The 25,682-nt window shown below is 40.3% G+C and overlaps 2 protein-coding genes across 3 annotated transcripts; both read right to left on the bottom strand.

Moving 5' to 3' along the window:
* Positions 1-212: 212 nt before the first annotated feature.
* LOC110732522 (cytochrome P450 710A11-like) lies at positions 213-2,946 on the bottom strand. Its single transcript, XM_021912474.1, has one exon. It carries the CDS (start codon positions 2,427-2,429, stop codon positions 882-884), a length of 1,548 nt encoding a protein of 515 aa, XP_021768166.1. The 5' UTR covers positions 2,430-2,946; the 3' UTR covers positions 213-881.
* Positions 2,947-7,322: 4,376 nt separating this feature from the next.
* Positions 7,323-11,892, bottom strand: LOC110732521 (protein LOL1). 2 transcript variants are annotated; one of them, XM_021912472.1, is made up of 6 exons: positions 11,651-11,892; positions 11,023-11,204; positions 10,587-10,700; positions 9,370-9,483; positions 9,144-9,253; positions 7,323-7,681 (listed from the first exon to the last, which is right to left on the bottom strand). In XM_021912472.1, exons 2-6 carry the CDS (start codon positions 11,084-11,086, stop codon positions 7,640-7,642), a joined length of 444 nt encoding a protein of 147 aa, XP_021768164.1. In that variant the 5' UTR covers positions 11,087-11,204; positions 11,651-11,892; the 3' UTR covers positions 7,323-7,639. The 2 variants fall into 2 exon arrangements, with proteins under 2 accessions (XP_021768164.1, XP_021768165.1); XM_021912473.1 differs by having other exon boundaries at positions 11,023-11,201.
* Positions 11,893-25,682: the final 13,790 nt, after the last annotated feature.

Genomic DNA, 25,682 nt, shown 5'->3' with positions numbered 1-25,682 from the left:
AGCATAGGCACACGTCCAAGCCATCAGTATGTAAATAAAGGTTATTACATGCAAAATAATTTTTATAAATTAATTGAAAACAAAAATGACACGACTTTAATTAAAGAATGACCTTATTCATGTTAAAACTACGACTATTTCTATAATGATATTACTTGTACAGTTATAAATTATGATACATATATCATATATGTAACAACTATTTAATTATATCAAGTACAATTGTACAATCACAATCCTCTATCATCAGATTCATCACACAATCATTCACAATACACACTTGTAAAGTTGTAAGAAGATATGGTTGTCAAAAAGAAAATGAACTTTTCAAAAAGCATTAAAAAAAAAGTGAGAGTAATGCCAATCAAGTGCCATATGTACTGAAAAGGACTAAACCACTAAATAAATAAAAATTTATCTAGTGGTTAGTATACAAAAATGACTTGGCGGGAAATAATGTTCATTACATTATTAACATTCAAAATAAAAATTGCCCCCAAAAAACAGCAATATAATTCCAAAAAATACAGACTCAATTTCCAATAATTAAGCGAAAAAAGAAGAAAAAAATAAAATAAAAGCAAAGAGCACTCTTTAAAAGAGCAAAATGACATACACCAAAAGACATCCAACTGTTCCATATAAAATATAAAAAAGTTAAAAAAATAAAAAAAAAAATACAAAACGTCACTTACAGTCTCAATAATAATATTTTTACACATTAATAATCAATTTAAATGCTAATTAGTACTTGACTACTATTATGTAGAGACTGAATCTAATGACATAATGTTCTTAGAATTATCTAAAAAAAACATTGAATCTTCTTTAAAAAATAATCAAGGAAAAAAGAATCATACGAGGGTAATAATGTCCATTCACTAGTCTTGGTCAAGGGAGAGCGAAAGCATAGGGAATTTGGAACACCTTTTAGAGAGAGAAACCAAACAATCATCCTTAGGGCAAATAGTGGGACAGAAATTGAGACCATCGCAGCCGTCAGTACGGTGTCGTTTAAAGTCCATCAACGTGGCGAACATCGCGATGAACACCACGAGCAAGTTGAGCGCGTACTTTTGCCCTACGCATTGGTGAGCCCCCGCGCCAAACACTAAAAAATTCCTCTTGAATAGCTGCTCTTCCCTCCTTTCCTCGGAATAGAAGCGGTCCGGGTCAAATCGGTCCGCTTCGGAAAACCCTTGAAAAGAAGACTCGTAAACGGAAGGAAAGACGATTGTACCCTTAGGAACAGTATAATCTTCTGAAATTTGAAACTCCTCGCACGCCACGTGTGGAACGAGCGTAGCGGGGGCGCGGTACCTCACGACCTCACGCGCCACAGCTTGCGTGTATTTCATTGAAATTAGCTGATCAGGTGTAATGAATGAATTCAATTCAATATTCCATATTGACTCAACTTCTTCTCGGACCTTCTTCAGAACTTCCGGGTGTGAATCCAACAAAGCGACGGCCCACAATAGCGACGACGTCGACGCATCTTGCGCCGCGAATAGAAAGTCAAACACATGAGCTCCGATCTCACGGTTGCTGCAATTCGGCGGCGGAGAATGCGGCGGTTGTTCCATTTCTCTCTCCTCCCTCACCATTTCCTGCATCCAAAAATCAACCAAACACTCAGGCTCTTCATTCTTCTCCATCTTCTTCTTACTCTCCTCAACGCAACCCGTAAGCGTTTCGACGAGTCGATCCACCGCGAGCCTCGCGTTTCGAAACGCGAAACCCGGGAAATCAAGTGGAAGAGCAATAACACCAACATTGAAGTAGTTATAATCAACCTTAAACCTCTCACGCGCTTCCTTCCCTAAATACGGCCCCGCGAAAACATTCTGAGAAGTTTCTAGATTCATCTCACGAGCCAAAAGCCGCAACCCTACCGGACAATGCGACTGATTTTCACTCCAAGAAATTAGATGCTTGAGGATCACTACTTGCTGGATATTCGAGTAAGTAGCCAACGCCTTCGGGGTGAAGTTCGGAGCAATCCGACGCCGAAGATCTTTGTGTTCTTGACCGTATAAATAGATCATGTTGTGCTCACCAAATAGCTTCTTCCCAAATGGGTGGCCTACTAGTTGGAATGCATTAGGCCGGACATTGGCGAATATCTTGTGACTCATCTCGGAGTTTCGAATGAAAACGAAAAACTTTCCGATGATGTAATTGACGGATATTCCGAGAGGGGTTGATTTGGCGTAGTCCGCTTGCTCGTCCCAGAACTTCTCCGGATCCCGAACTAACCCGACGACATTACCGAGAAATGGGAGTACCAGGGTTGGCCCTGGTAACCTTGATTTCTTCCTTAAGTACACGATTTGCTCGATTAGAATTATTAATGCGAGTAATGTTGCCAAATATGGAGTCGCCAACTTAAGAACACCCCAAATTTCAGATAAAATGGAGTAGTTCATGGCGGCGAGGAGATGATGAAAATATGTAATATACCAACAAATTTATTTTGGTTGTTGGGTTAAATAGGTTTAGCTTTAGCCCTTTAGATACGGGTTTTTTTTTCGACAACAATTTTTTTGTGGGTGTGGAAGGTTTTGAGAGGAGAAAAACAAGGAAAGGGGTGTTTCAAATATTTTTGATTCAAATAGGGTATGTGAATTCGGGTTAACACTTTTTCATTTATATTTATAATTTTAAGAAAAACGAATTAATTTAAGAATTTGGACCTCTCCTTCTCTCTCACTAAAGCTGTGGGAAGATGAAGGAAGATTAAGGAGAGAGAAAGTCAGAAGTTTTGAGCTGGAAAACGTTTTTCAATGGAATGCCAAAGAAGAATGGTGACTTGACCGACTTTAATTAAATAATATAATTGCGGAATAATATACACAAGCATTCCTTTCGCTTGCTGGCATGGGCGCACGGTAGTACTCCGTATTATTTTTGTTTAATTACTTGTTTTTAATTTAATACGAGTAGGAATTTATTAACATTGTAATGTACGAAGATAATGTAATCCATCAGTTTATGTGTTTGTTATATTGGAATTAATTAATAATCTTTTGCATATGATGTTAGTTGTTCACTTACCTTTTGATTTGATTGCGTAAATAAGATTTTGTTCGAGTTGAAATCAACCTCACAGGCTCACAGTACAAATGAAATCATGAGATTCATCGTTGACAATGTATTTGATCACATTTTTTGTATGGGATTCTTGTTTAATTGTTTGAAATTTACAGATAGTAAAGCATTTGATAAAGTCACAAGAGGAAAGCTTTATAGATTTGTTTTTTATGCCAAATGCATGTAATAAAGCGCTTGTCTTGGAGATTATATGGTAATACATAAATTAATCATTTCCAGGTGATACTTCATAGTTCATACTGCATTTCACTGGATGAGGGAGTGTTAAATAGTACATCCATTTTCCATGTTTTCCAAAGTTGCACGTTATTGTTCTCATTTTACATACCTGATTGCTTTGCATTTCAGGATAATAAACCTAGTACTTGGTATATATTTGACGTCTTTTCTATTTCTTATTAAGTGTACTGTCTACATTAATATTATTTTAGTTGTTGCCTTGATATTCATTACTACTTAATTAGGTAAATGACACAGTCTGACATTGAATCGGCAACAAATTATTCCTTAGTGCTTTAAAAGACAAAACACAATCAGATAGACTAAAAACAAGTTAGGTGGATAGGTAACTAAAGATGGAGTATTGTCTTGGTCATTATTGTCTCATTAAATCAAATCTTAGAGATTGGTTTATTAATATGATGCCTCACTTTGGTAAGAAAGTATAGCATTTTTTGTTTCTTTTGAATTAGTATGCCTCACTTTGGTAAAAATTAAATTGGTTCAGTTGGAGATGTAAGCTTAAAATAGCTTTTCTACATTATAATGTACTTCCTTTACTGTCCCTTGGAACGCTTTTATGTACTCCATACATTTTTAGCAATCCGGCCTTGTATTTATTGAGTGAACTATGAGATTAAGGTGATATATTCATATACGACTAATACGAGTATATATGAGGTTTAAGTTTCATGTGTGACCTCATAGACCTGAACAAGATCAGCTGACTTAAATGAGACACAGAGTGACTTAACATGCCTCACTCTATATACGTTTATCTAATTTAAGAAGCCTTTCTTTTCTAATACATATATTTCTCTTAACTACAGGTATAGTTAATAATATAAGGGGTTTGTGTACCCTTTTTCGTCATAATCTGAGTTATTATGCTATTAATGGTATGTTGGGTTCCTTTTTTTCCCCTTTTGGGAAATGGTTGACATGGACACATGGTTGGGATTTGGTCGAGGAGGGGTGCAACTAGTGCAAGCAAGAAGAGGAGAATGAAGCTCCATTGAACATTCTTAAGTACTTTAATCTTGTATTATTCTTGGATTTGTGGGACATTTTTCCCTGCTCGTAACCTGTTCCTATATATGAAGAATCAATGCAAGTATGTTAGCAATTGCAGCCCTTGCTATTGACAAGCTCTTTTAATAGATACTTTGTGCTGCAAGTTGTTGTACTAGCTATGTTGTCCGTGTCAAATCTGGACAACTCCGTCAACCTTATGCACTCGGAATATCTGCTGAATTAAAAGCTCAGGTAGTTTGGGTCAAGCTAAAACAAGTTTGATGTTGTACACTAGAACATCTGTTTGAATATTATATATTGAACCCACAAGCTGAGGGTCTTCTATATAATTGGACATTTAGTAGCTAATGAACTCATCAATCCAATGTATTATATTTCTAGCAAAAATCATTCTCAGGATACAAATCAAAGGTGAAGATATGGATTTTGACTGATAAAGAAGCCTTTTTTACGATAAAATTCTGATTAATTGCTGCTATTCTGATGGCATTGCGAGAAGCAGGGTTGATACTTGGTTGTATATTTCAAATGAGTACATAATTTTGGCACAATGAATTAAGCTAAAATGTAACATAACTGGATTGGACCAGTTTGTAATTAACTGAATGTGAGAAGATCCTGTAAGCTATCCTGTATTCCTGTTTAACTTCCTAATAGAATTTAGGAGGCTACATTGGATCTATATGATACATGTATTTTCTTGTATTTATCCATTTTATATCCACATTCTTCCCCCCATTTGTGTAATTCTTGATGTAAACCAAGTGTTTATAATTTTTTTTTTCAAATTCTGTATTGGTAGCTTTAGGCTTCATGCTTATTTATTGTTGAAGCCCTTATAATGACTGAGGCACTTTAAACTGAAAGATGTATAATAATTGCAGGTCTAATTGCTTCATTTTGGGAGACATTTTGCTTGTGGTCCAATTGCAAGTTGTCAAATATAAGCCACTCAAAAGTTACATTGTTGTAATCTTGGGGGTATGGTGGGAGAGAGATGTTAAGCCATAATGGTGGTGGTGAACTGGTGACCCTCAACTCTCTACAGCTCGATAATGCTCCTCATGAATCATGTGCAGGAAATGGATGATTACGCATTGGAGTTGGCTTTAGATGATGAATAAACGAGGTCCTCATTTCCTCAGGGCTGAAGACATATTCAAGGGCATGAAGTATTGACTCACTTTTCAACTTTCAGGACTCAGGTGTGTATCTTCAGACCTTCAGTGCAGCAAGCTCACTTAACTGATAACTGTCTAGAGTCTTTATACAATCAGGATTGTGTACTGACATTAGGAAGTCCTGTCTCTGTTGCGTAAAGATAATCGAATTTAGGGGTTCTTTTTTTTCTACAATAGGTTATTCTGATGTAATCCATGTGTAGTTTATAAGTGCATCCTGCTCTTCTTAAGTGCTTACTGATAACTGTAGAATAATTGTTCAGAATTTGCAAGTCATTGCCCTGTTATCACATTTGCTGTTCTTAGTTTTCCCATTGACTTTGCATTTCGTGGTTACGTTAAATAGGACTTTACATCATCTGCTAATCTGCACTTGATCTTGAGCTTAATTATCAGGATCATCAGGTATATGCGTGGATCTAATGGTTGTGTGCATCTATCTTCAGGCAATATGTGTATGTGGTGGTGTAATTCAAAGTGTCAAGTTGATTGACACATTGTACCCATTGGTTAGTTATGCGTACTTCAAGTCTTCAACCCATTAAGAATACAGTTATTAATTATGGTTATGGTTATGAAACTGTGTAAATCTTCTAGGAAAATCTCATTCTAAAGTCCGCAGTGATACTGTGATACTATATACCATTAGGTATACATCTATAATTGTGATGAGTGAAAGATAACATGAACTAGGAAAGTACATATGAGAGTAGAGTTGCATGCTCTTGGACATTACCATTAACCTTTCTACTAATCCACCGTCCATCATCATTACCATCTACCAAACAAAAGGGGTAAGATTAAAGAGTCCGAGTAACATAGATCAATCGAGTACAAGTAGCAAAGTACATATCAGAGTAGAGTTGCTTTCTCTTGGACATTACCATTGATCCTCTTACTAATCCACAGTCCGTCATCATTACCATCTACCAAAACATTATATTAAAGGTCGGATTAAAGAGTATGAATAACATAGATCAAGTTTAGACACCTTGATGTAAATTTCGGACTGTGTGTTCTGAAATGGACACTTTCTACCTGAATTATTACTATGGAGTATTATCTGATAGTTGATTAAACAAGAGGAATTGGCTATTTCCAAATCTGCAGCAAGATATGCAAGAATACATTCAAGTCAAGTGGAAATTTTTTTCATGTCCTTATTGTGATAGAGCACTATCGGTCTAGAAAGGACTTTGTTGCGCTATTTTTGTAACTGTAAGCTTGGTAAAGGAGGGCCTCACAAAATTTTGTCCTGCTTTTTGCTACATTTTCAGAGTTTTGTGGATAAAATGACCCTGTTTTGGCAGTAATCTGGATGTTTCTTTCATTAAGTCCTTACCTCTCAATTAATTTTCCACCCACAAATATCTTGGTTTCCAATCAGTGAGTAAATCTTGTTTTTAGTTTGTATGACGAACTTGTTAACCTTTGTCTGAATTTTTGTAATAATGTCGTTGCTAACATTTGACTTATCTTAGTTTTATCTCTAAACTTTGTTGTAAGGTAAAAAGAACAGAGTCTAGCAACATTGATACGTAATACCTATGATTTAAAAAAGACACATGTTGTAGAATGAACGTAATAATTTGATTTGATTGTAAATTTCATAATCCAGAACTGGGAGAATGGTGAGTTATTGATGGTGACTTTTTTTAGCAACATAATACAAGTTAGAAAAATGAGTAACATAATAAGTATACTATTAATAATAGCTAGAAACTATTTCATACTATAATGAGCATGATGTATTAAGGATTTGAACCCTAATGATGAGCTAGTTGAAGATTAATTTGTATTAACGGAAGCTATAATCACACATCAAAAGACAATACAAACCCATTGAAATTGAAGTTTCTTTCACACAGACTAACACCTTTTAACCTATCTTAATCTACCCTTTTACAAAACGGTATTAGCCACTAGGCGAAATTCGACGAAAATCGCTTATTTTTTCTTGGAAAAACCTCAAGGGAAAAACAGGAAAAGAATATTAACCTCTATATACCAGAAGATTTATGCCAATGGAGACCTAATTGCCGGATAATAATACAAATAAATTTGTACTCATAGTAGTTTTCTCTTTTTTATCAGCTGTTGTTGAACTTCTGTTCTGGAATACTTGCTGATGCCTGCATTTCATTTAGCAATTAAATCAAATCCACAACATATAAATATAATTTTCCTCCAAATCTATACCATCAATTTTAAAATTAATAGCGCCTTTTTACACTTAAAATCATTAAAATTTAATACGACGTAATTTGGAAGACATGTAATAGGAAAAAAACTTTAATACAAGGGGCATAATTGTTATTAGTAATTGTTGGTTTCTTAGCGACATAATGATTTGATGATTCATATATTATTGAAAGTAACATTTGAGGATGATGAGATTGTACAAACAACAACTAAACTGGAAGAAAACAACTTTGTGCAGAAAATTTGTCCAAAATTTGGATAATCATATTAATGTGACATTAATGTTATGCTAACTAAAATTTAGAGATATAATTAAAGGTGTAATTCTTATCACAATATGACGGCATCATGACTTAAGCCTCACTCAAATTAATTATCAAAATAATAAGGGTGACTCTTAAAATTGACACTGAATATTTTTGTTTTAATTTAATTTTCATCTATAGGATAAGATTGGAACAGATCAACAAAAAAGACTTCACATGTCATATGTTATGACTTATGAGTAATCTAAAAAGTTGATTTGACTAGGAAAACTTGACATGATGCCATCAATCCATCTTCTTGTGAGTTTGGAAATTGAGTTAGATACACCAAAATTTAATTTTGGCCAATCTATTATAAGAGCATAATTTTCAATGCTATTTTTCTACTTTGATATGTGTTAATATTAATTTTTAGTGTGCCAAAATTATTTTTTAATAAATTTGTATCACACACTACTCCTAATCCTAAACTTGTCATGAATCAAATTAAGTAGCAGATTATGTTGTTTCATTAAGTCATTTCAAACAAATTTATTTGAATTTAAACTCATTTGTAATTACTAAATTTTCTTTTTTGTTGTTCTCTGATTAGTTAGATTATAGTTTTAAAAGAAGACTCTCTTTAACTTTGTGTATCAATCTTAACTTCTGATAAACTAATACTAGTATTTGTTATGATGTCTTAGGCTTACATCATTTTTATTAATCTACATTTGAAAATTGCATATGAAGTCTCTTATTTGAAAAATCCTAGGCGCCATATAGGAATGATGAATCAAAAGTATTTTCAAATAATTATGTAGAATATGCAAGTCAATTCACATTGGATCCATAGTTCCACAATTGATGGTGAAAAAAGATAATATCCATAATGTGAATACTACATTCTACCAAGAAAAAGAGGAAGAGTATGATCACAATTTTGACGTTGTTGCTTATATAATTATTTTGACCCTCTAACCTCTTGCTTACAACCCCATTCATTTCAATTACTACTGCTAATTCGATAACTTCAGAAACCAACATTGTTGTTAAATCATATCTTTGACACAACACTTAAATTGCACGAGATTAAAAAGCGAGTGTCTAGTTTCTACACCGTTAATTAAAAATCGTATCGACTTACCCCAACTGAAGTGACAAAATTACAGACCGCACATTTTACCGATCGTGCTCCATATTGGTACATCAATAGCATCCTACAATTCCCGCAATTCACATGTGCCACTTGATTTGCTACCAGGACAAAAAATTACGAATTGCAATATTAATTTTTATTTCCATACTCCTGCAATTAATCAAAAAATAAAGATCAAATTATTAACTTGATTCAATTTTTATTTACAATTTACCTTCCAATGCTAGATTAACGGTATGACAACAAGAACATTGTACGCTTGTTGCTCCTCGGATGTACATTAGTAGTGTGTGGCATCCGGCACATACTAATTGAGCCATCTCTGTCCCTGTTTCATCAAGGTACTTTCATCAATTCAACATATTTGCCTAACATTTAGCCAGCCATATTGACTTATACGACGTATCTAGATGGTTCAAGAGGTGGCGATTCACATATCTGATACATACATTCGTATTTTATGACATATCTTATACAAAGTATGTTGTAAATTTTTTAGAAGCTATTTGTCAACGACATATTACAGTACCCTGTTGCGTTAGGAATTTTCCGAAGAAGCCTCAGTTAATCAATTTGATAAACAAAATTTGTTTATCAAATTGCAAAATGGTAAATAAAACAACATAAAAGTCCAGTCAGCATGACATTTTCGTAAATATATCAATAACAGTGGGACCCGTATTTAAAAAAAAGTTGTCAATTTATTTACAATTTTGCCATTTGATAAACAAATTTTGTTTATTATTTTGATAAACTGGTATTTTCTGGGAATTCCCTTAGAAGGGGTTCTTAACGTTTTCCTTATTTGTCTTACCTTTAAAAAAAAAAATATTATAGTACCCTGTACCCATATTGACATATTGTATTCATACATGTGTTCGTGACACGTGGATAATAGTTAGACACCTTAGAATTAATTTATATGTAATTTCCAAATTTATTATTTTCTCCCTTCAAAAAAATAAAAATTTAAGTTCTCATATGATACATTAATACATACTTCGTATTATACTATGATCACTAGGAAAAGGTTTTTCTGATTTGGTTACAAATTCAAATATATTCTGTACTTCATACTTCGTTCCTAGTACTATTAAGTTGATGATATGTTGAAAATTTGCATTTTACAACTAAGAGGTTATGGGATCAAACCCTATTAGAGGCATTTTGGGGTGGGGATTCCTTTATCCTTTTCCCTCACTCCTAAAGTGTGTAGCCTGTTAATTCGGATCAGAAGGACATGTGAGAGGTTCCAATTCAATAGAGCTCTTCTCCTTACTAACAAAAAAAAATAATTGCAAAGTTTCAATGAAAAAAGTATTTAAAAATTGCATCTTTGCATCACATGGGTCAAATTGAAAGTAGCTCCTAATTTAAAATGGCTCATGAAATTAATCTTATAAGAAAATAACAAAGGAAAAAAGAAATTACCAGGGGGTGGGACAGCAGTAACAGCATTGCACACAGCACAACACACTGAAGTAGCTCCAGCAGGGTATAGTAGAAGATTTCTGCATCCTGAGCATACTAATTGACTCTGTGCTCCTGCTCATCCATCATTCAACACTCACATCATCACACTATTTTCATATGCAATCCCAATTATTCTCATTTCTACGTAGGAAAACCATCACCACACTAGTCAGGAAGCCGATATAAACTTCCTTTACATTACCAATTCAAATTATATCATCATCACGACTCTCAAATCTATATAAAGGAAACAGATTTTCATAGTTTCTTATTTTTTTTCAAAGAATCTCATTATAATGAAAAATTTAATCTATATAGAATTTTTATAAGAAAATTCATTTCTATAAAAGAATTTCACATTGTTAAGTAAATAATTATAAGCTAAAGAAATTACCATTTGCAGCAGGTGGAGTGAAAGGTACTGGGGGAGTTGGATATGGAGCAAGAGGAACTGGCATCCTTGGATTTCTTACTCTTTCTTTTCAACAATAAAAACAATTCCTCTCTTTTATTTGCCTTGATTCCTCAAGCAACTTCAATCTCAATTAAAAGAAGTTTGAATTTCATTTTTACCTGCTAATTTTTCATCATAAATAAAGAATAAGGCATGACTTTTAATGAGATTATATATGCTTATATTTGGAATAATATTCAAGAGAAAAAGTACACAATTTCTGCTTTTTTGGACATCTACACACCACAAAAACAACAAAGAAAAAGGTGAAAGCTAAAGAAATGTAGGGGTAGTAGTTTGGTGAATTACATAATTGCATAATTCACCAAACAACAAATAACAAAATGGCAGCTTTTGTCCTGTAAAAAGCCTAAGAAAGAGGTAACATGAATGGAAAGAATGCGAGTGATACATAGCACTTAGAAAAGCAAACATATGTTTTGATTTAATTGATTGCGGGGTTTGAACTAGTAACGTGACAATTGATTACAAGTGTTGACAAGAACTACAAAACTTTTCATCATTGTTTTCATGGGAATAACTTCATGAGGAAAATTAATAGACATACCCATCATCAACAGAGTCATAAATAATCAAGAACAGATTTTGGAGGTGTGGCAGCAGTGGGAGTTGAGTTGGTGTGGGGGCAAAAGCATAGCAGAGAATTGATGAAGTTATGGGGAGTGAAGGAGACAGGGAAAGGGGGGATATAAGTGGGCAAGAGTCATATAGTGGGAAGGGGGGAATTGAAGGGGAGAGGGGAAAAAGGTCGGGCATAAAAAGGTGGAAGGGTGATCTAATATTAAAAGGCGTTACTTTTCACATAACCTCGATATGTTATGTTATTCTTACCTAAATTCGCTACGTGGCAATAATTAGGAAAATAAACTATAATTTACAAACTTTTATACTAGTAATCATTCTATTTCAAAGTCGAATTTTAATTAAGTTAAATGAGATAACAAAAGTTGAAATATGGTTAATAGTCTTTCTACTAGTATACTATGATTGTTTTTCATAATACGATTTAAAATCTATAATTATTCTAAGCAAATTTGTTTGTAGGGATAAAAAAAGGTATAATTAAATCAATAAGGAAATTTGATGTCATATTTAGGGATATAGTTAGTAGACTAGTAGTATACCTGTTAAGAGCTAATTGTACTAGTTGACATCCATCTTTTTAAGTATTTCAATGGAACATACTATTTGTATTGACTGCATAAGAATCTACCTTGCTTATGTTTTAAGTAGCCTCGATACAATTTTAGGGTGCAAGGTAGCCATCAAATTGGAGCAATATTCTCAATAATCTTTCCTCCTTTTCGCTCATATTGGCCTATTGATAACGGATAAAGTAACTTTGCCTTTTGCCTCCATTTTCCTTTTTAAAGTTGAGGGAACTTTGCAAATGTCGAATTTTTTTTTTTTAAAAAAGTGAATATAAATGTCAATTAGACCGTACTTTTTCTTAAGAAGCGAAGTACATAATTTCTGATTTTCTAACCTACTAATTTCGACAAATAAATTCACAATGTATTAAATTAAATGGGACCACATCTTTAATATATGAAGTAGTATATATTGATGAGGCAAAGTAGTACAAAATCTGTAGGTTTATTGGCCACCTCCTCTCTTCTTATTGGCCCACAACCTTTCCTCTACAATACTACCTCCATTTCACTATAATTACGTATAATACTAGCATATGCGTAATACTCCATAATACGGAGTACAATTTTAGGCAATAGAAGAAAGACAACTCAACTTATGAAAGTATGTAAAGTACAAGTCTGAAATAATGGATGATCAAGCTCAATTCACAACTGAAATAAGTTTTACAATAATAAATTTTGTGTAGAGAACAAATTACTGTAAGAGATTAGCTAGATGAATAAACTAAGTTGATGAAAATTGAAGTAGTTGTACTTTGTAGGCTCAAATAAGCGAAATTCAAGTGATCAAAAATCTTCCCCCATATGTCCATACCTAATTGACAACCTAGCAATCTTCAATTAAATACAACCGCAAGGTTTTAATTTGTTAGATGGTAAGATGGTTTTAAATCCTAAAAAGGATTTAAAATACAACTATATGATAATTTTACGTGTAAACAATGTCAGATATATAACTTCACATACATTGCCAGCCAACAATTTCTACTAATGGTGGTGCTAGTGCTCCAAACAATTATTTCGATTAATATGCTAATGTTCATAATATAGCTACTTTGTTTAAGATTGCATCTCATTATATGGTTACTACAAAATACTCTTGTATATATATTAATATATGCACATAAATTACAAATTGGGCTCTATTGTTGGTTGTCCTGAGATATAATGAAGTACAGGGTTTTTTTATTGATACATCTTAAAATTTCTTACAAGTTTTTTTTTTTTGGACATTTCGAAAAAGCGAACAATAATTGAATTAGAAGTCATTTCAACATTATTTCAACATATAATGGATATATACTTCGTACTTAAACCAAACACTATTGAGAGACCAAAAATTACAAGTTTCTGTTCGTTAATAAATGAAGGTAAAGTAAAACAGCATTGCATATAGAAAGAGTGGCATTTTGATATTTATAAAAAAAAAAAGGAAAAAAAACTTTCTGAAAAATGAGATCTTGCTTGTTTAAGAACCAACTATAAATGTATTAATTTTCTAAGATCAAGTTAGTTGTAGCAAGTTCACGCGATTTGTTTAATAGAAACATTAATTTTCTCTAGTGTAAAAAAGATTTGAATGAGTATAGATGGTGATCAAAATAAATTTTTTTCTCTCTAATTTAAATACATGTTAGACCCACTTAAGTCATGTATTTATATCTGATCTCCTTTCTTCTATACTAGTGCAAATTCGTGTTAAAAATAAATGAGAATTTAATTATAAAATAGACAAAGTATTTAAAATTGTTGACATCTACTAGTACGACTTGTAACAATAACTAAAATGAATCGTTTTAAGGATGCAAAAATTAATGGGCACAAGGGATCTCAAGGATGCAAAAAAACAATGGGCACAAACAATAAATAGAATCCACTAAATTAGCTATAATAGTAGGTGTTTGGGTCCAATTTAGTCCAATTGGGCCTAAGCACTAAATGATCCAATCAAAAGCCCAAGGTCAAGGTTCAACTCTCCAATTGTGCTAAAGTCAAAGGTCAGCCCACAAAGCAAGCCAATTGGGCTAAGGCCCAACCTCTCCATGTATGATGAGGTATAAAAGCCATCATATTGATACATTCAAGGGAGAGATTCATTCTGATTCATTCATAGATTCATATGTTCATTCATATATTCTGATATATTCCATGAAAGCCTCAAGCAACAAACTCTCTTGCATAGTTTCTTCTTCTTACACATTGTACTGACTTTAGCATCGGAGGGGCCTTCCTCGGCAACACCCCCGAGGCTAGTTTACGTGTGTTTACTGTGCAGGAAACCTTCGGCCCAACATAACTTGGACCGAATCCAGCCTTCTCCATTTCAGCGGACCTTCGGCAAGGTCCCATTGTTTTCACCCGAAACAATTTGGCGCCGTCTGTGGGGAAGGCTTTCAAAAATCTTTAAGCCAAATTCCTAATCAAGATCATCTTGCAATTATCTTAGCAACAATGGCTAAGAACCGCAAGAGCAAAAGCCTCCGTCAAGGAGCGGGCGAAAAGCCTAAAACCCCTACACCATCGCCCTCGCCGGACCGGAACTCTCCCAAGGGTGCCGGCTCGAGGGGAGGATCACACAAGGAGGATTCCCTATCTCCCGTAATTCATGACTCTCATTATAGGCCGGGCCACTCTCGGTCTAGCAGGGGTGAGTCCGATCATAGGACATATTCAGTGTCCCAAAGCCAACCATCGGCTGCGCGCCCTCATTCCCACACTCGGTCGAGGACCCCTTTGACGGGGCCCAGCTCGGAAGAGGTGGCAAGAGCGCTGGCAGTACTCATGGAGGCGATGAGGGCACAAAATATGCCACCACCTCGTGATCGAACTCCTCCGCATACCCGGCATCAGCGGAGGAAGTTAGACCATGATGGTGGGAAGCTTCCTTCCTTCCGGGAACTGGAAGAGTGGGAGGAGGATTCCTGGAAAAATGAAAAACAGAGGAAAAAGAACCCTCAATTTTTAAAAGGATCCTCATCCTCAAGACCAGAAGCGCATAAGAGCAGCAACTCAGCTTCTCGGCCAGAATCTATTCACCGAGAACCTGAGACTGTTCGCAGAAGCGTCCTTGACCGACTCGGCGGCCAGGAACCGAGCGTGCGTAGTCGCCTCTCGTTCCCTGCAGCCGAGGCCCAGACTTCCCAGCTAGGGACGAAAACCACTCCTACCTCTCTAAGAGGGCGGAGCGCGGTCCCTTCGGCCAGGAACAAGGGCAAGGCCGTTATGCTACCCGCTAGTTCACCATTCGAGCAATGGATACTGGAAGAGCGCGTACCCACGGTTAAAATACCGTCGCACATCACATATGACGGGACCACGGATCCGAAGGATCACGTGGCCTCGTATGAGACTCATATGCATCTTTGCCCCAGATCCGAGGCGACTTGGTGCAAATATTTCCCAACCACTCTCAAGGGGGTCGCGCAAGCGTGGATCTCCAAGGGAGTAAGGCAAGGCTCCGTAACAGGGTGGGATGATCTGTCCTCCAAGTTCAGGAGCAAGTTTTCCACGGCAAACCGCCGAGAGAAGACTACCGCAGAGCTCATGAGTCTGCAACAGGGGGAAACCGAAAGCCTCCGAGACTACCTGACCCGTTTCAGTAACGAGTCATCAAGCGTCTCCCAGCTGGACCAGGGGCTAGCCGTTTTCGCAATGCAGAATGGCCTTCAGCCAGGAAAGTTCCTAGACTTCATGGTCATGCATACCCCGCAGACCTTGGAGGAAGCTCTTAGTGCTTCGGATAAGTTCATCCGAGCCGAAGAATGGAACAAAGCGAAAACCCAACCTCAATCCGGGGGAGGGAAACAGAGGCAAATACCCTTGTCTGAAGGCCAAGGCCATAAGGCAAAGGGAAAGTCAAAGGCCCCGGAGCAATCTTTGGCCAACGACCCAAAGAAGGAAAGATTTGCCTCATACACAGGCAGATACGAGTCCTACACTCCGCTCTCTCTTCCACGCGCCAAAATTTACAGCGTGACGAAGGAGGAGCAGAGTTACCGAAAGCCGAGACCACTCCCAGAGTGGTATCAGCGAAAAAATAAAAATCAGTGGTGCGAGTTCCACGAGTCTTCGGGACACAACACTGAGGAGTGTATCCAACTGAAGGACCAGATAGAGGACATGGTCCGGAAGGGATACTTGAAAAAATACATCGCGGATCACCGCGAGAAAAAAGAATCCGAGAGGTCAGCAAAGGACCCTCGGCAGGACCTCGACTTCCCCCGGAAAAACAGTAAAAAGCCGTAGGGGAAATTCCCTCCGATCAATGTTATCTCGGGAGGAATATACTCTCGGAGGGAGCACAAGCGCCACCTTAGAGCTTTGACTCACCAGGTGAACAACGCTGACATTCAATCTCCCCAGTCGCCGGTGCCGAACATGACGTTCACAGCCGCCGACTGCCGGGGGATTACATTCCCTCATGAGGATCCGTTGGTGATCATCGCCACGGTGGCCAACCACGACGTCAGTAAGGTCCTTGTTGACGGTGGCAGTGGAGCAAACATTCTGTTCCGAAAGGCGTACAATCAAATTAAGCTGAAGCCCAAGCACCTTACGCCGGTACCCTACCCGGTATCCGGGTTCAATGGGGCTTCAACTTATCCAGATGGGAAGGTAACACTTCCTGTCACCATCGGTTGCGATGAGGCAGCCCGGAACGTCATGATTGAATTTTTGGTCATCGACGCTCCTTCAGTGTACAACGTGATTTTGGGGAGACCCATAATTCACGAGATCCAAGGGGTCGTCTCAACTTATCATCAGCTGATGATTTACGTCTCAGACGCCGGCTTCCCCGAAAGGATACAGGGCAACCAAAAGGACGCCCGAAGGTGCAACTATCTCAAGCCATCCAGTAGTCGCCCAGATGACGACAAGGATGAGGAGGAGAAAGAAAAAGAGAGAGAGCCAAGCACAAAAAAGCCAAAAGGCCTAAGTGCTTCGGCCCAAGGATCTGTGCCCAGAGAAAAAGGGCCCGAAAGGGAAAAGGCTAGCTCTTCAGCTGAGCCGCAAGACTCAGAGAGCCAGCCGAAGAACAAAAAGACTGGGACACCTGCTGACATTGGCAGCAGGCCAGATTCTGAAGAGTCCATTCCATCGGCAATGGACATGGACCAACAGACTGAAACAGTTGAGTTGGCCGAAGGAGACGGTGAGAAATGTGTAGCAATTGGGATGGACCTTGATCCGAACACCCGTTGTGAACTTATTCAGCTCCTTCGGGACAACAGAGATGTGTTTGCTTTCTCGGCAGCTGATATGCCCGGGATAAGTTCAGACCTCATCTCCCATAAGCTTAATGTTGACCCGACGTGTCGACCAGTTAAGCAAAAGAAGCGGAATTACTCCGCCAATAAGAACCGAGACATCGCAGCCGAGGTCAAAAAATTATTGGAGGCAGGATTCATCGAACCTTGCCAATATCCAGAATGGCTGGCAAATGTGGTGATGGTTCAGAAGCCCAATGGTACCTGGAGGATGTGCGTTGACTTCACGGACCTAAATAAGGCTTGTCCAAAGGATTTCTATCCCTTGCCGAGGATCAATCAGCTAGTCGATTCGACAAGTGGCCATGCCTTGCTTAGTTTCATGGACGCATTCTCGGGGTATCATCAGATCTTTATGCACCCCGACGATCGAGCCAAGACAGCATTCGTCACGAACGCTGGGGTGTACAATTACAAAATGATGCCCTTCGGATTGAAAAATGCGAGGGGCAACCTATCAAAGGCTGGTGGATCAAGTTTTCGCCGATCAAAAGGGCCGAAACATGGAAGTCTATGTTGACGATTCGATCGTCAAAAGCAAAAAACTAGAGGACCATGTAAAGGACCTGGCTGAAACTTTCGCCACCTTGAGAAAGCATCAAATGAAGCTGAATCCGAAGAAGTGTGTCTTCGGCGTGAAGTCAGGGAAATTCCTTGGGTTCATGGTCAGCAAAAGGGGGATTGATGCCAATCCCTCTAAAGTCAAAGCGGCGCTTGACCTTCCTGAGCCGAAAACGAAGCGGGATGTTCAGCGGCTCACCGGAAGAATGGCAGCCCTCTCGAGGTTCATTTCCAGAGCTTCGGATAAGGGGTTACCTTTCTTCAAAGCCCTGAAACTCCCGAAAACAAAAGAGCTCGTTTGGGAGGAAGAGCAAAAAGACGCCTTTAAACAGCTTCGGGAGCATCTGGCTCAACTCCGAACGCTGGCTAGCCCAGCTGAAGGAGAAACTTTATACCTATATGTGGCCGTTAGCCCAGCCACCATCAGCGCAGTATTGCTGAAGGAAGAGAGTAAGAGTCAGCAACCGATCTATTTCGTCAGTCATACACTGACGGATGCCGAGACTCGCTATCCTCTACTCGAGAAAGTTGCTTTCGCGGTAGTAGTGGCTGCTCGGAAGCTGAGGCCCTATTTTGATTGCCATCAGATAGTGGTCTTAACTGATCAACCGTTGGAAAAAAATCTCGGCAAGGTTGAAAAATCTGGTAGGCTAGCCAAGTGGGCTTTTGAGCTCACCGAATTCAGCATCAGCTACCGTCCGAGGGCTGCCATTAAGGCTCAAGCTCTAGCAGATTTCTTGGCCGAATGCTCATACCAAGAAGCGCTAGACAGTGAAAAGAAAGTCTGGACCGTGTTTACGGATGGATCTTCCACCGAAAACGGTTCGGGGGCAGGGGTAGTGATAACTTCTCCCGAAGGCAAATCCTTTGAGTATGCACTAAAGTTTTCTTTTAAGGCCTCGAACAATGAAGCCGAGTATGAGGCAGCAATCGCCGGCCTAAAATTGTGCATCTCCTTGGAAGCCGATCATGTCTGCTTAAAAACAGACTCTCAGCTAGTTGCATATCAGATCAGTGGCAGCTACGAGGCCAAAGAGCCCTCCATGATAGCTTATCTTGCCAAGATCAAATCAGTCATTGCAGAGCTGAAGGCTTTTGAGGTTCAGCTGATCCCAAGGGGTCAGAATACTCAAGCCGATGCACTCTCCAAACTTGCTAGTTCATCTTTTACCGAGCTGAACAGATCTGTATATGTAGAAGTGCGTCGAGAGAGAAGTGTCGACGAAGCACCTGAAGTGTGCTGCGCTGACCCAGAGCCTAGTTGGATGGACCCCATCCTAGCTTTCAAGCTTCGGGGAGAAACTCTAAAGCTTTGGCCTCCAAGATGAAGAGAACCAGCTCTAGGTTCATTGTCTTCAGGGGGGAACTTCTGAAAAAGTCCTTCTCAGCCCCATTGCTGAAATGCGTGGGACCAACAGATGCAGATTATATCCTACGGGAGATTCACCTCGGCATCTGTGGGAACCACATTGGGGGAAGAACCTTAGCCCACAAGGCATTGAGGGCTGGATATTACTGGCCCACCATGATCGCAGATGCTAAGGAGCTGGTTCGGAAATGCAAAAAATGTCAAAAATACGCTCCAGTTATCCATCAGCCAGCAAGGGATCTTCAGCAGATCCTTAATCCACTCCCGTTTGCCCAATGGGGACTGGATATACTGGGACCATTTCCAGAGGCTGTGTACCAGAAAAAATGGCTGATAGTTGGTGTCGACTACTTCAGTAAATGGATCGAGGCCGAAGCAGCCTCGAACATTACAGAGCAAACTGTCAGAAAATTTATCTGGCAGAATATCATCACTCGCTTTGGCATCCCGAGAGTATTTGTCTTCGATCATGGGAGGCAATTTGATAACTTACCGCTGAAGCGGTATACAGATCAGTTCGGCATCAGACTGGCATATTCAGCGGTATGCCACCCGCAAAGTAACGGACAAGCCGAAGCTGCAAATAAACAGATCTTAAATGCCCTCAAGAAGAGGGTGGAAGATCAAAAGTCCAAATGGCTAGAGGAGCTCCTTGGAACCCTTTGGTCCCTTCGGACAACTGAAAAAGAGGCGACGGGCCGCTCACCTTTTGAACTGGTGTATGGTGCCGAAGCTGTCCTTCTAGTGGAAATTGGCTCTGAGAGCCTTCGAGTGCACCACTTCTCGGCTGAGAATGAGCGACTGATGAGGGAATCTCTCGATTTTCTCGACGAAGTAAGAGACTCAGCCCGAGATAGAATGGCCGCCTATAAGCAGAGAATCAGCAAATTTTATAACCGAAGGGTCCATGCAAGGCTTCTCAAAATTGGAGACCTTGTCCTTCGGAATGCTGCTGCAGTTCAGAAAGGCCGAATCCATGGGAAACTCTCAGCTGCATGGGAAGGACCTTATGAAATTTATGATGAGCTTCAGCCAGGGACATACCGACTTCGGCAGTTGGATGGAACTGAGTTGAAAAATCACTGGAACGCCGATGTACTGAAAAAATACCATGTGTGAACCCTTCGGGGAAGAACTATCTTTGTAAGTACATTTTGAACTAATGAAAGGCCTGGGAGCAGCCATTTATATAAATGTCTACTTTTTATCCTTTCAAAATTTTCTTTGTTCTATCTACTCTTTAAGGGTTTTTTATTCAGCCTCGTCTGAAACCTTCGCCTTCGGGTAACTTGGTTTCAGATTGCTGACAAAACTCGTCTTTTTAAAGAACACTGGTCTTTCAGCTGAGGTCAAACTTCAGTAAGACTTGTTCTCCAAAGACATGAGTCCATGGACAATTCTGGGATATTGCCTTAACTGAGCCTTGTATCCCAGAGAGCCATTATCCGAAACATTGCCTTAAGTTGGCCCTGTGTTTCGGGTATCCATTTTTCAAAGATAGACAGAAAATCAAGGATAACAACAACAGTTGAAAATTTTTAAATCAGCCTCGTCTGAAACCTTCGCCTTCGGGTAACTGGGTTTCAGATGGCTGACAAAACTCGTCTTTTCAAAGAACACTGGTCTTTCAGCTGAAGTCAAACTTCAGTAAGACTTGTTCTCCAAAGACATTAGTCCATGGACAATTCTGGGATATTGCCTTAACTGAGCCTTGTATCCCAGAAAGCCATTATTCGAAACATTGCCTTCAGTTGGCCCTGTGTTTTGGATGTGCGTCTTTTTAAAGAACACTGCTCTTTCAGCTGAAGTCAAACTTCAGTAAGACTTGTTCTCCAAAGACATGAGTCCATGGACAATTCTGGGATATTGCCTTAACTGAGCCTTGTATCCCAGAAAGCTAATATCCAAAGCATTGACTTCAGTTGGCCCTGTGTTTCGGATATCCAACTTTCAGATGAAGTCAATCTTCAGTAAGACTTGTATCCCAGAAGCATTGCCTTCAGTTGGCCCTGTGTTTCGGATACCCATTTTGAAGAAGTGAAGAAATTGCTTATTCCGCTGAAGTCATACTTCAATTTCTGGGGGGCAAGAAGCACTCTCAGTGCAAGTATGTACGGCAGAATTGAAGAAACAGAAACAGTAAAGCATTCAAAAACAAAGCAACTGAAGAAAAGAGCATCAGATTAATAATTCATGCTCAGAAATTGAGCTACAAGTTCAATTAAACTGTATCGGCAGCCGCCCACAAGCGGAAAATAACAGCTGCCGAAATACGTACATAAGCAAAAAAAAAAATAAACTGTTGTACGACAAGGCAAAAAAATCAGAAAGCGGCAAGTCTAAAGTTAAGCACATGATGAACCGCAAGATTCTGAAGACGACTGCCCGAGTTCCTATGCTTCAGCCTGAGGATCAGACTGATCAGCGTTGAGCCCCATGGTGGCCTCAGCCCCAGCAGCAGAAGAAGCGGGCTTTGCACTCTGCCGAGCCTCCCTTTCCCTCTGTTCAGCTTCCAACTCCATTCTCTCAGCTTCCTCTTCGGCTTCCTCAGCCTTAAGGATTTCAGCTTCGACTGGAGTTGCATACTTCATATGAGGGTCTTCGGGATTCTGGACCCATTCAGCACATTTAGACCAGTCCAGCTTCGGTTCAGCATGAAGGCAGACTCTTCGGCATACTCGGAACCCGTTTCTGAAACCCATCTCATATTCCTCTTGGGTATAGACACGGACTTTGAGTAGAGCCTCAGCATCAGCCAGCTTCTTCTGGGTCTCCTCCAAGTCTTCCTTGGATTTCTTCAGCTCGTCAGCGAGCTTGGAGGAGGAACCTTTCAGCTCATTCAGCTCCTGCTGAACTTGGGAAGCCTTTGTCTGAGCTTGGGCCACTTCAACTTTTTGGGTCATCAGTTGATCCTCAGCCTCATGGAGTTTAGCTCTCTGAGCTTCGGCAGCAGCAGCAGCCTCTGAGAGTTGGACATCTTTGGCCTGGAGCAGCTCTTCAGCAGCCATTCGGCTGGCTTCAAGAGCTTCTAGACGTTGCTGCACTTCAGCTTGTGCAACAGCTCCTTCCTGAATACGGCTCTCAACAGCAGCCTTGAATTTGGAGACGTCCACTCCCATATGCTCCTGGAGGAATTTTTCCCCTTCCATCAGTGGGGGAAAAACTTCCTTCTCCATAGCGTCGCAGAAGGTTTTGAGGACTTCAGCAGCTCTTTTCTCATACTCCTCACCCTTCTGCTGCTTCTCTTCAGCTGCTGCTTGCTTCAGCTTAGCAAGCTTTAATTCCTCTTCAGCTACCTTCTTGTCGTGCACAGCAGCGTCTACCCTATCTTGTAGGGTATCTATCAGCTCTACAGTGAGAGTCTGATTGTGCACGAACTGAAAACAGGAAGACAAAAAAAAAATAAATAAATAAAAAATATATAGAGCTGAATTTCAGAGGAAATGAAGACAAGGAAAATTACCTGCATCATCAGCAGTTGGTTAGACCTGGCTGGGTCAGGAACTGATCTGCTGGATTCGCCCATCCCAGCAGTGGCCTTCAGCGACCAGATCCTTGCCCTATCTACTTCGGACATGGCAGCAAAATCGCCGAAGTAGGCTGCAGCTCCTTCTCGGTTCTGACCCCATATGAGGTCCCAGATGTGGTCTGGGATTGGAATTCGGGGGGCCGAGAAACCCATTTCTCCAGATTGCAGAGTCTGGAAAGAAGGGAAGGATGACGATGGAGCTTGATTAGCTTTGGATGGCTCAACATCATCCTTCTCAGAGGAGCCAATTACTATGACCTCCTCTTCTTCAGGGGTGAGGACGAAAGCCTCAACCTCTCTTGCGATGTCTGCCGTGAAGCCCTCAGCACTGGACATCACGTCATCCTTGTTTTCGTGCTCAGCAGCACTCTCCTTAATTTCTTCTTGGACCCCTCCCTTAGATTCGGGAGTTCTCTGATCCACCTCCATCTCAGGAGGTGGCGGAGGGGTCTTTTGAGGTGATTGGGGTGGTGGCCGGGGAACCCTCGGCGATCCATTGCCTTCCTCGGGTTCCCTTATTGCAACGCCGATGGTCATCGGCCTCCGCTGAAAGTCATGAGGGCCGATGATGGTCATCCTTCGGCGCCTTTTCAGAAGGGGCTGCTCGTCCATATCTGAGTCTGAAGACTCTCCTTGTATTTGGTCTTCGGGACGAACAGGAGCTTTCCCTTCTCTATGTCTGTTACTCTCTTCAGACTGTAACAGACAGGGGGGAGGAAGAATGTGAGTAAAAAAAAAAAAAAAAAGAAGAAAAGAAAAAAGAAAAAGTTAAGTCTGAAAGCTCACCGAGGTCTTCAGCAAAGCCTCGTCTTCTTCAGCTGCTCTAGCTGCAGCTTCTGCTTCAGCAGCTCTGGAGGACCCTTCTCCTCCTTCGCAAGCTTCGAGAACCCGTGCAACCTCTTCGGCTGTGCGGGCAGCTTCAGCTTCTTCGTCCAGCAGCTGAAACCAGGGGTCTCTCTTCTTCCACCAAGGCTTCTGCCTCTGATACAGAGCAACAGCCTCAATTTGGAAGTGGGAAGAGTCTAGATGAACTTCCCTATGCCTCGGCTCAGTGATAGACGGGGCCCGTTCAGTTACAACTCGTTCTCGGTTGACACCAAGACGAGCGTAGTTAATGCCAACGTTGGTCTCGTCCCGCTCTGAAAAAGGAAAGGGGAAAGGTTAGTTCAGATAGGTTGGCACAACATAAAAAAGCGAAGCGAGAGAAGAAAAAGAGATAGTTAAAAAGCCTCGGCCCCAGCCGAAGAAGCTTACCATCCTTAAACTTTCGGCTGAGGCCAACAGCTGCTAGCATGTTCTCTTGGAAAACGTAATGTGTATCGGGGAGCCAAGTCTCCGGGATATGCTGCATTCGGCCACTGCCCTCCCGGTTCGGCAGCTTGCCGAAGATATGTTGCTGATCCAGGTTCGGATCCGCCCCGTTATCTGCGGGGGGACCTAGACTTCCCATTTCGGGATCAGGCTCAGCAAGGTACCGGGGAGCGCTGAAGACGCAAGGGTGGCCCGGATCTGTGGGTGCCCTAACCCAAATCCATTGACCTCTCCAGTCCTTGTCTGAAGAGTCGTTTGGCCACATGGTTAGGTATTGGGGCCGGGACTCAATCCGGTACCACCCAGAACCATGGCTTCCGTGCCCACTTTGAATATTTGGCACTAGTCGATGGAGCTTTTTGAAGCAGTGCAGGTTCGGCACGTACTTGAAGAACTTGCAGACCCATAAGTATGTCATCACCCTTCGGATGCTGGTGGGAGTTAACTGACATAGAGAGATGTTGTAATGGATCAGCAAGTCTCGGACGAATACGTCCAAAGGGAACCTCAGCCCGTACTGAAGCTGTCTTGTGTACACCCCCACATACCCCGGGGGTGGACGATGGATTCTATCGGATGCCGAGGGCATTCGGCACCAATACCCATCAGCTTCAAAAATGCCGTAATGCAACTCAATTTGCTCGGCAAATCGATATTGATCGGCATTCTCCACCCACCATGGGTAGGGGCGGTTCTTTATCATGGCCGAAGCAACTTCGGCATTCTCCCATTCTGAAAACCCGGGGAGGATATCCCAAAGGACAGCGAGAACTTCATCATCCCGTCCAGAAGCGCTCGGCTCCTCCGTTCTCTGAGGAGGAGCCGAGGAAAGGGGAGTCGCCCTAATCCCTTCAGCAGGGTCAGACTCTGGCCTTTGTCCATTCCAGGTCCCAATCCTGTTCCTAGGATCGGGAATCGGCCTTGCTCTTCTTGGAGCACGGGCTCTACCTCTAACTCCTCTTGCCATTGATTATTTCGAAGAAAAAAGTCGAAAGAAAAGGGGAAGGAGTTCGAATTCGAAGAAAAATAAACTGAAATCAAAGGAATTTACCTTAATCTGAAGCGAAAGTTGCCGATTTACGAGTTCGTAGTGGCAAGTCTCAGTTTCTAAGCTTAATGCTCGGGGAATTTGCGAAGTTTTGATGCGGGTTCTTAGTTTCTCTCTCGAGAATTCTGGGTTTGTGTTGGTGAATAAGTGAGGAGAGATGACGCGCCTCTGTTTATATCTCCAGGTATGGGATACGAGGAGTCTGCGTTTTAATTTCTCTTAAATACTCCACTAAGTAACCGTTAAACACATGATCTTGTGATTAAACTGCCCATTATCCGTCCAACTTCCACAATCATCTGCCTTAACCGTTGTTATCTCATTAATTACGGTTTAAATT

The sequence above is a fragment of the Chenopodium quinoa genome, unplaced genomic scaffold, assembly GCF_001683475.1.
Source record: "Chenopodium quinoa cultivar QQ74 unplaced genomic scaffold, ASM168347v1, whole genome shotgun sequence".
NCBI classification, from domain to species: Eukaryota; Viridiplantae; Streptophyta; class Magnoliopsida; order Caryophyllales; family Amaranthaceae; genus Chenopodium; species Chenopodium quinoa.
The sequence above is the reverse complement of the archived record's forward strand: the minus strand, read 5'-3'. Positions and strand labels throughout refer to the sequence as shown.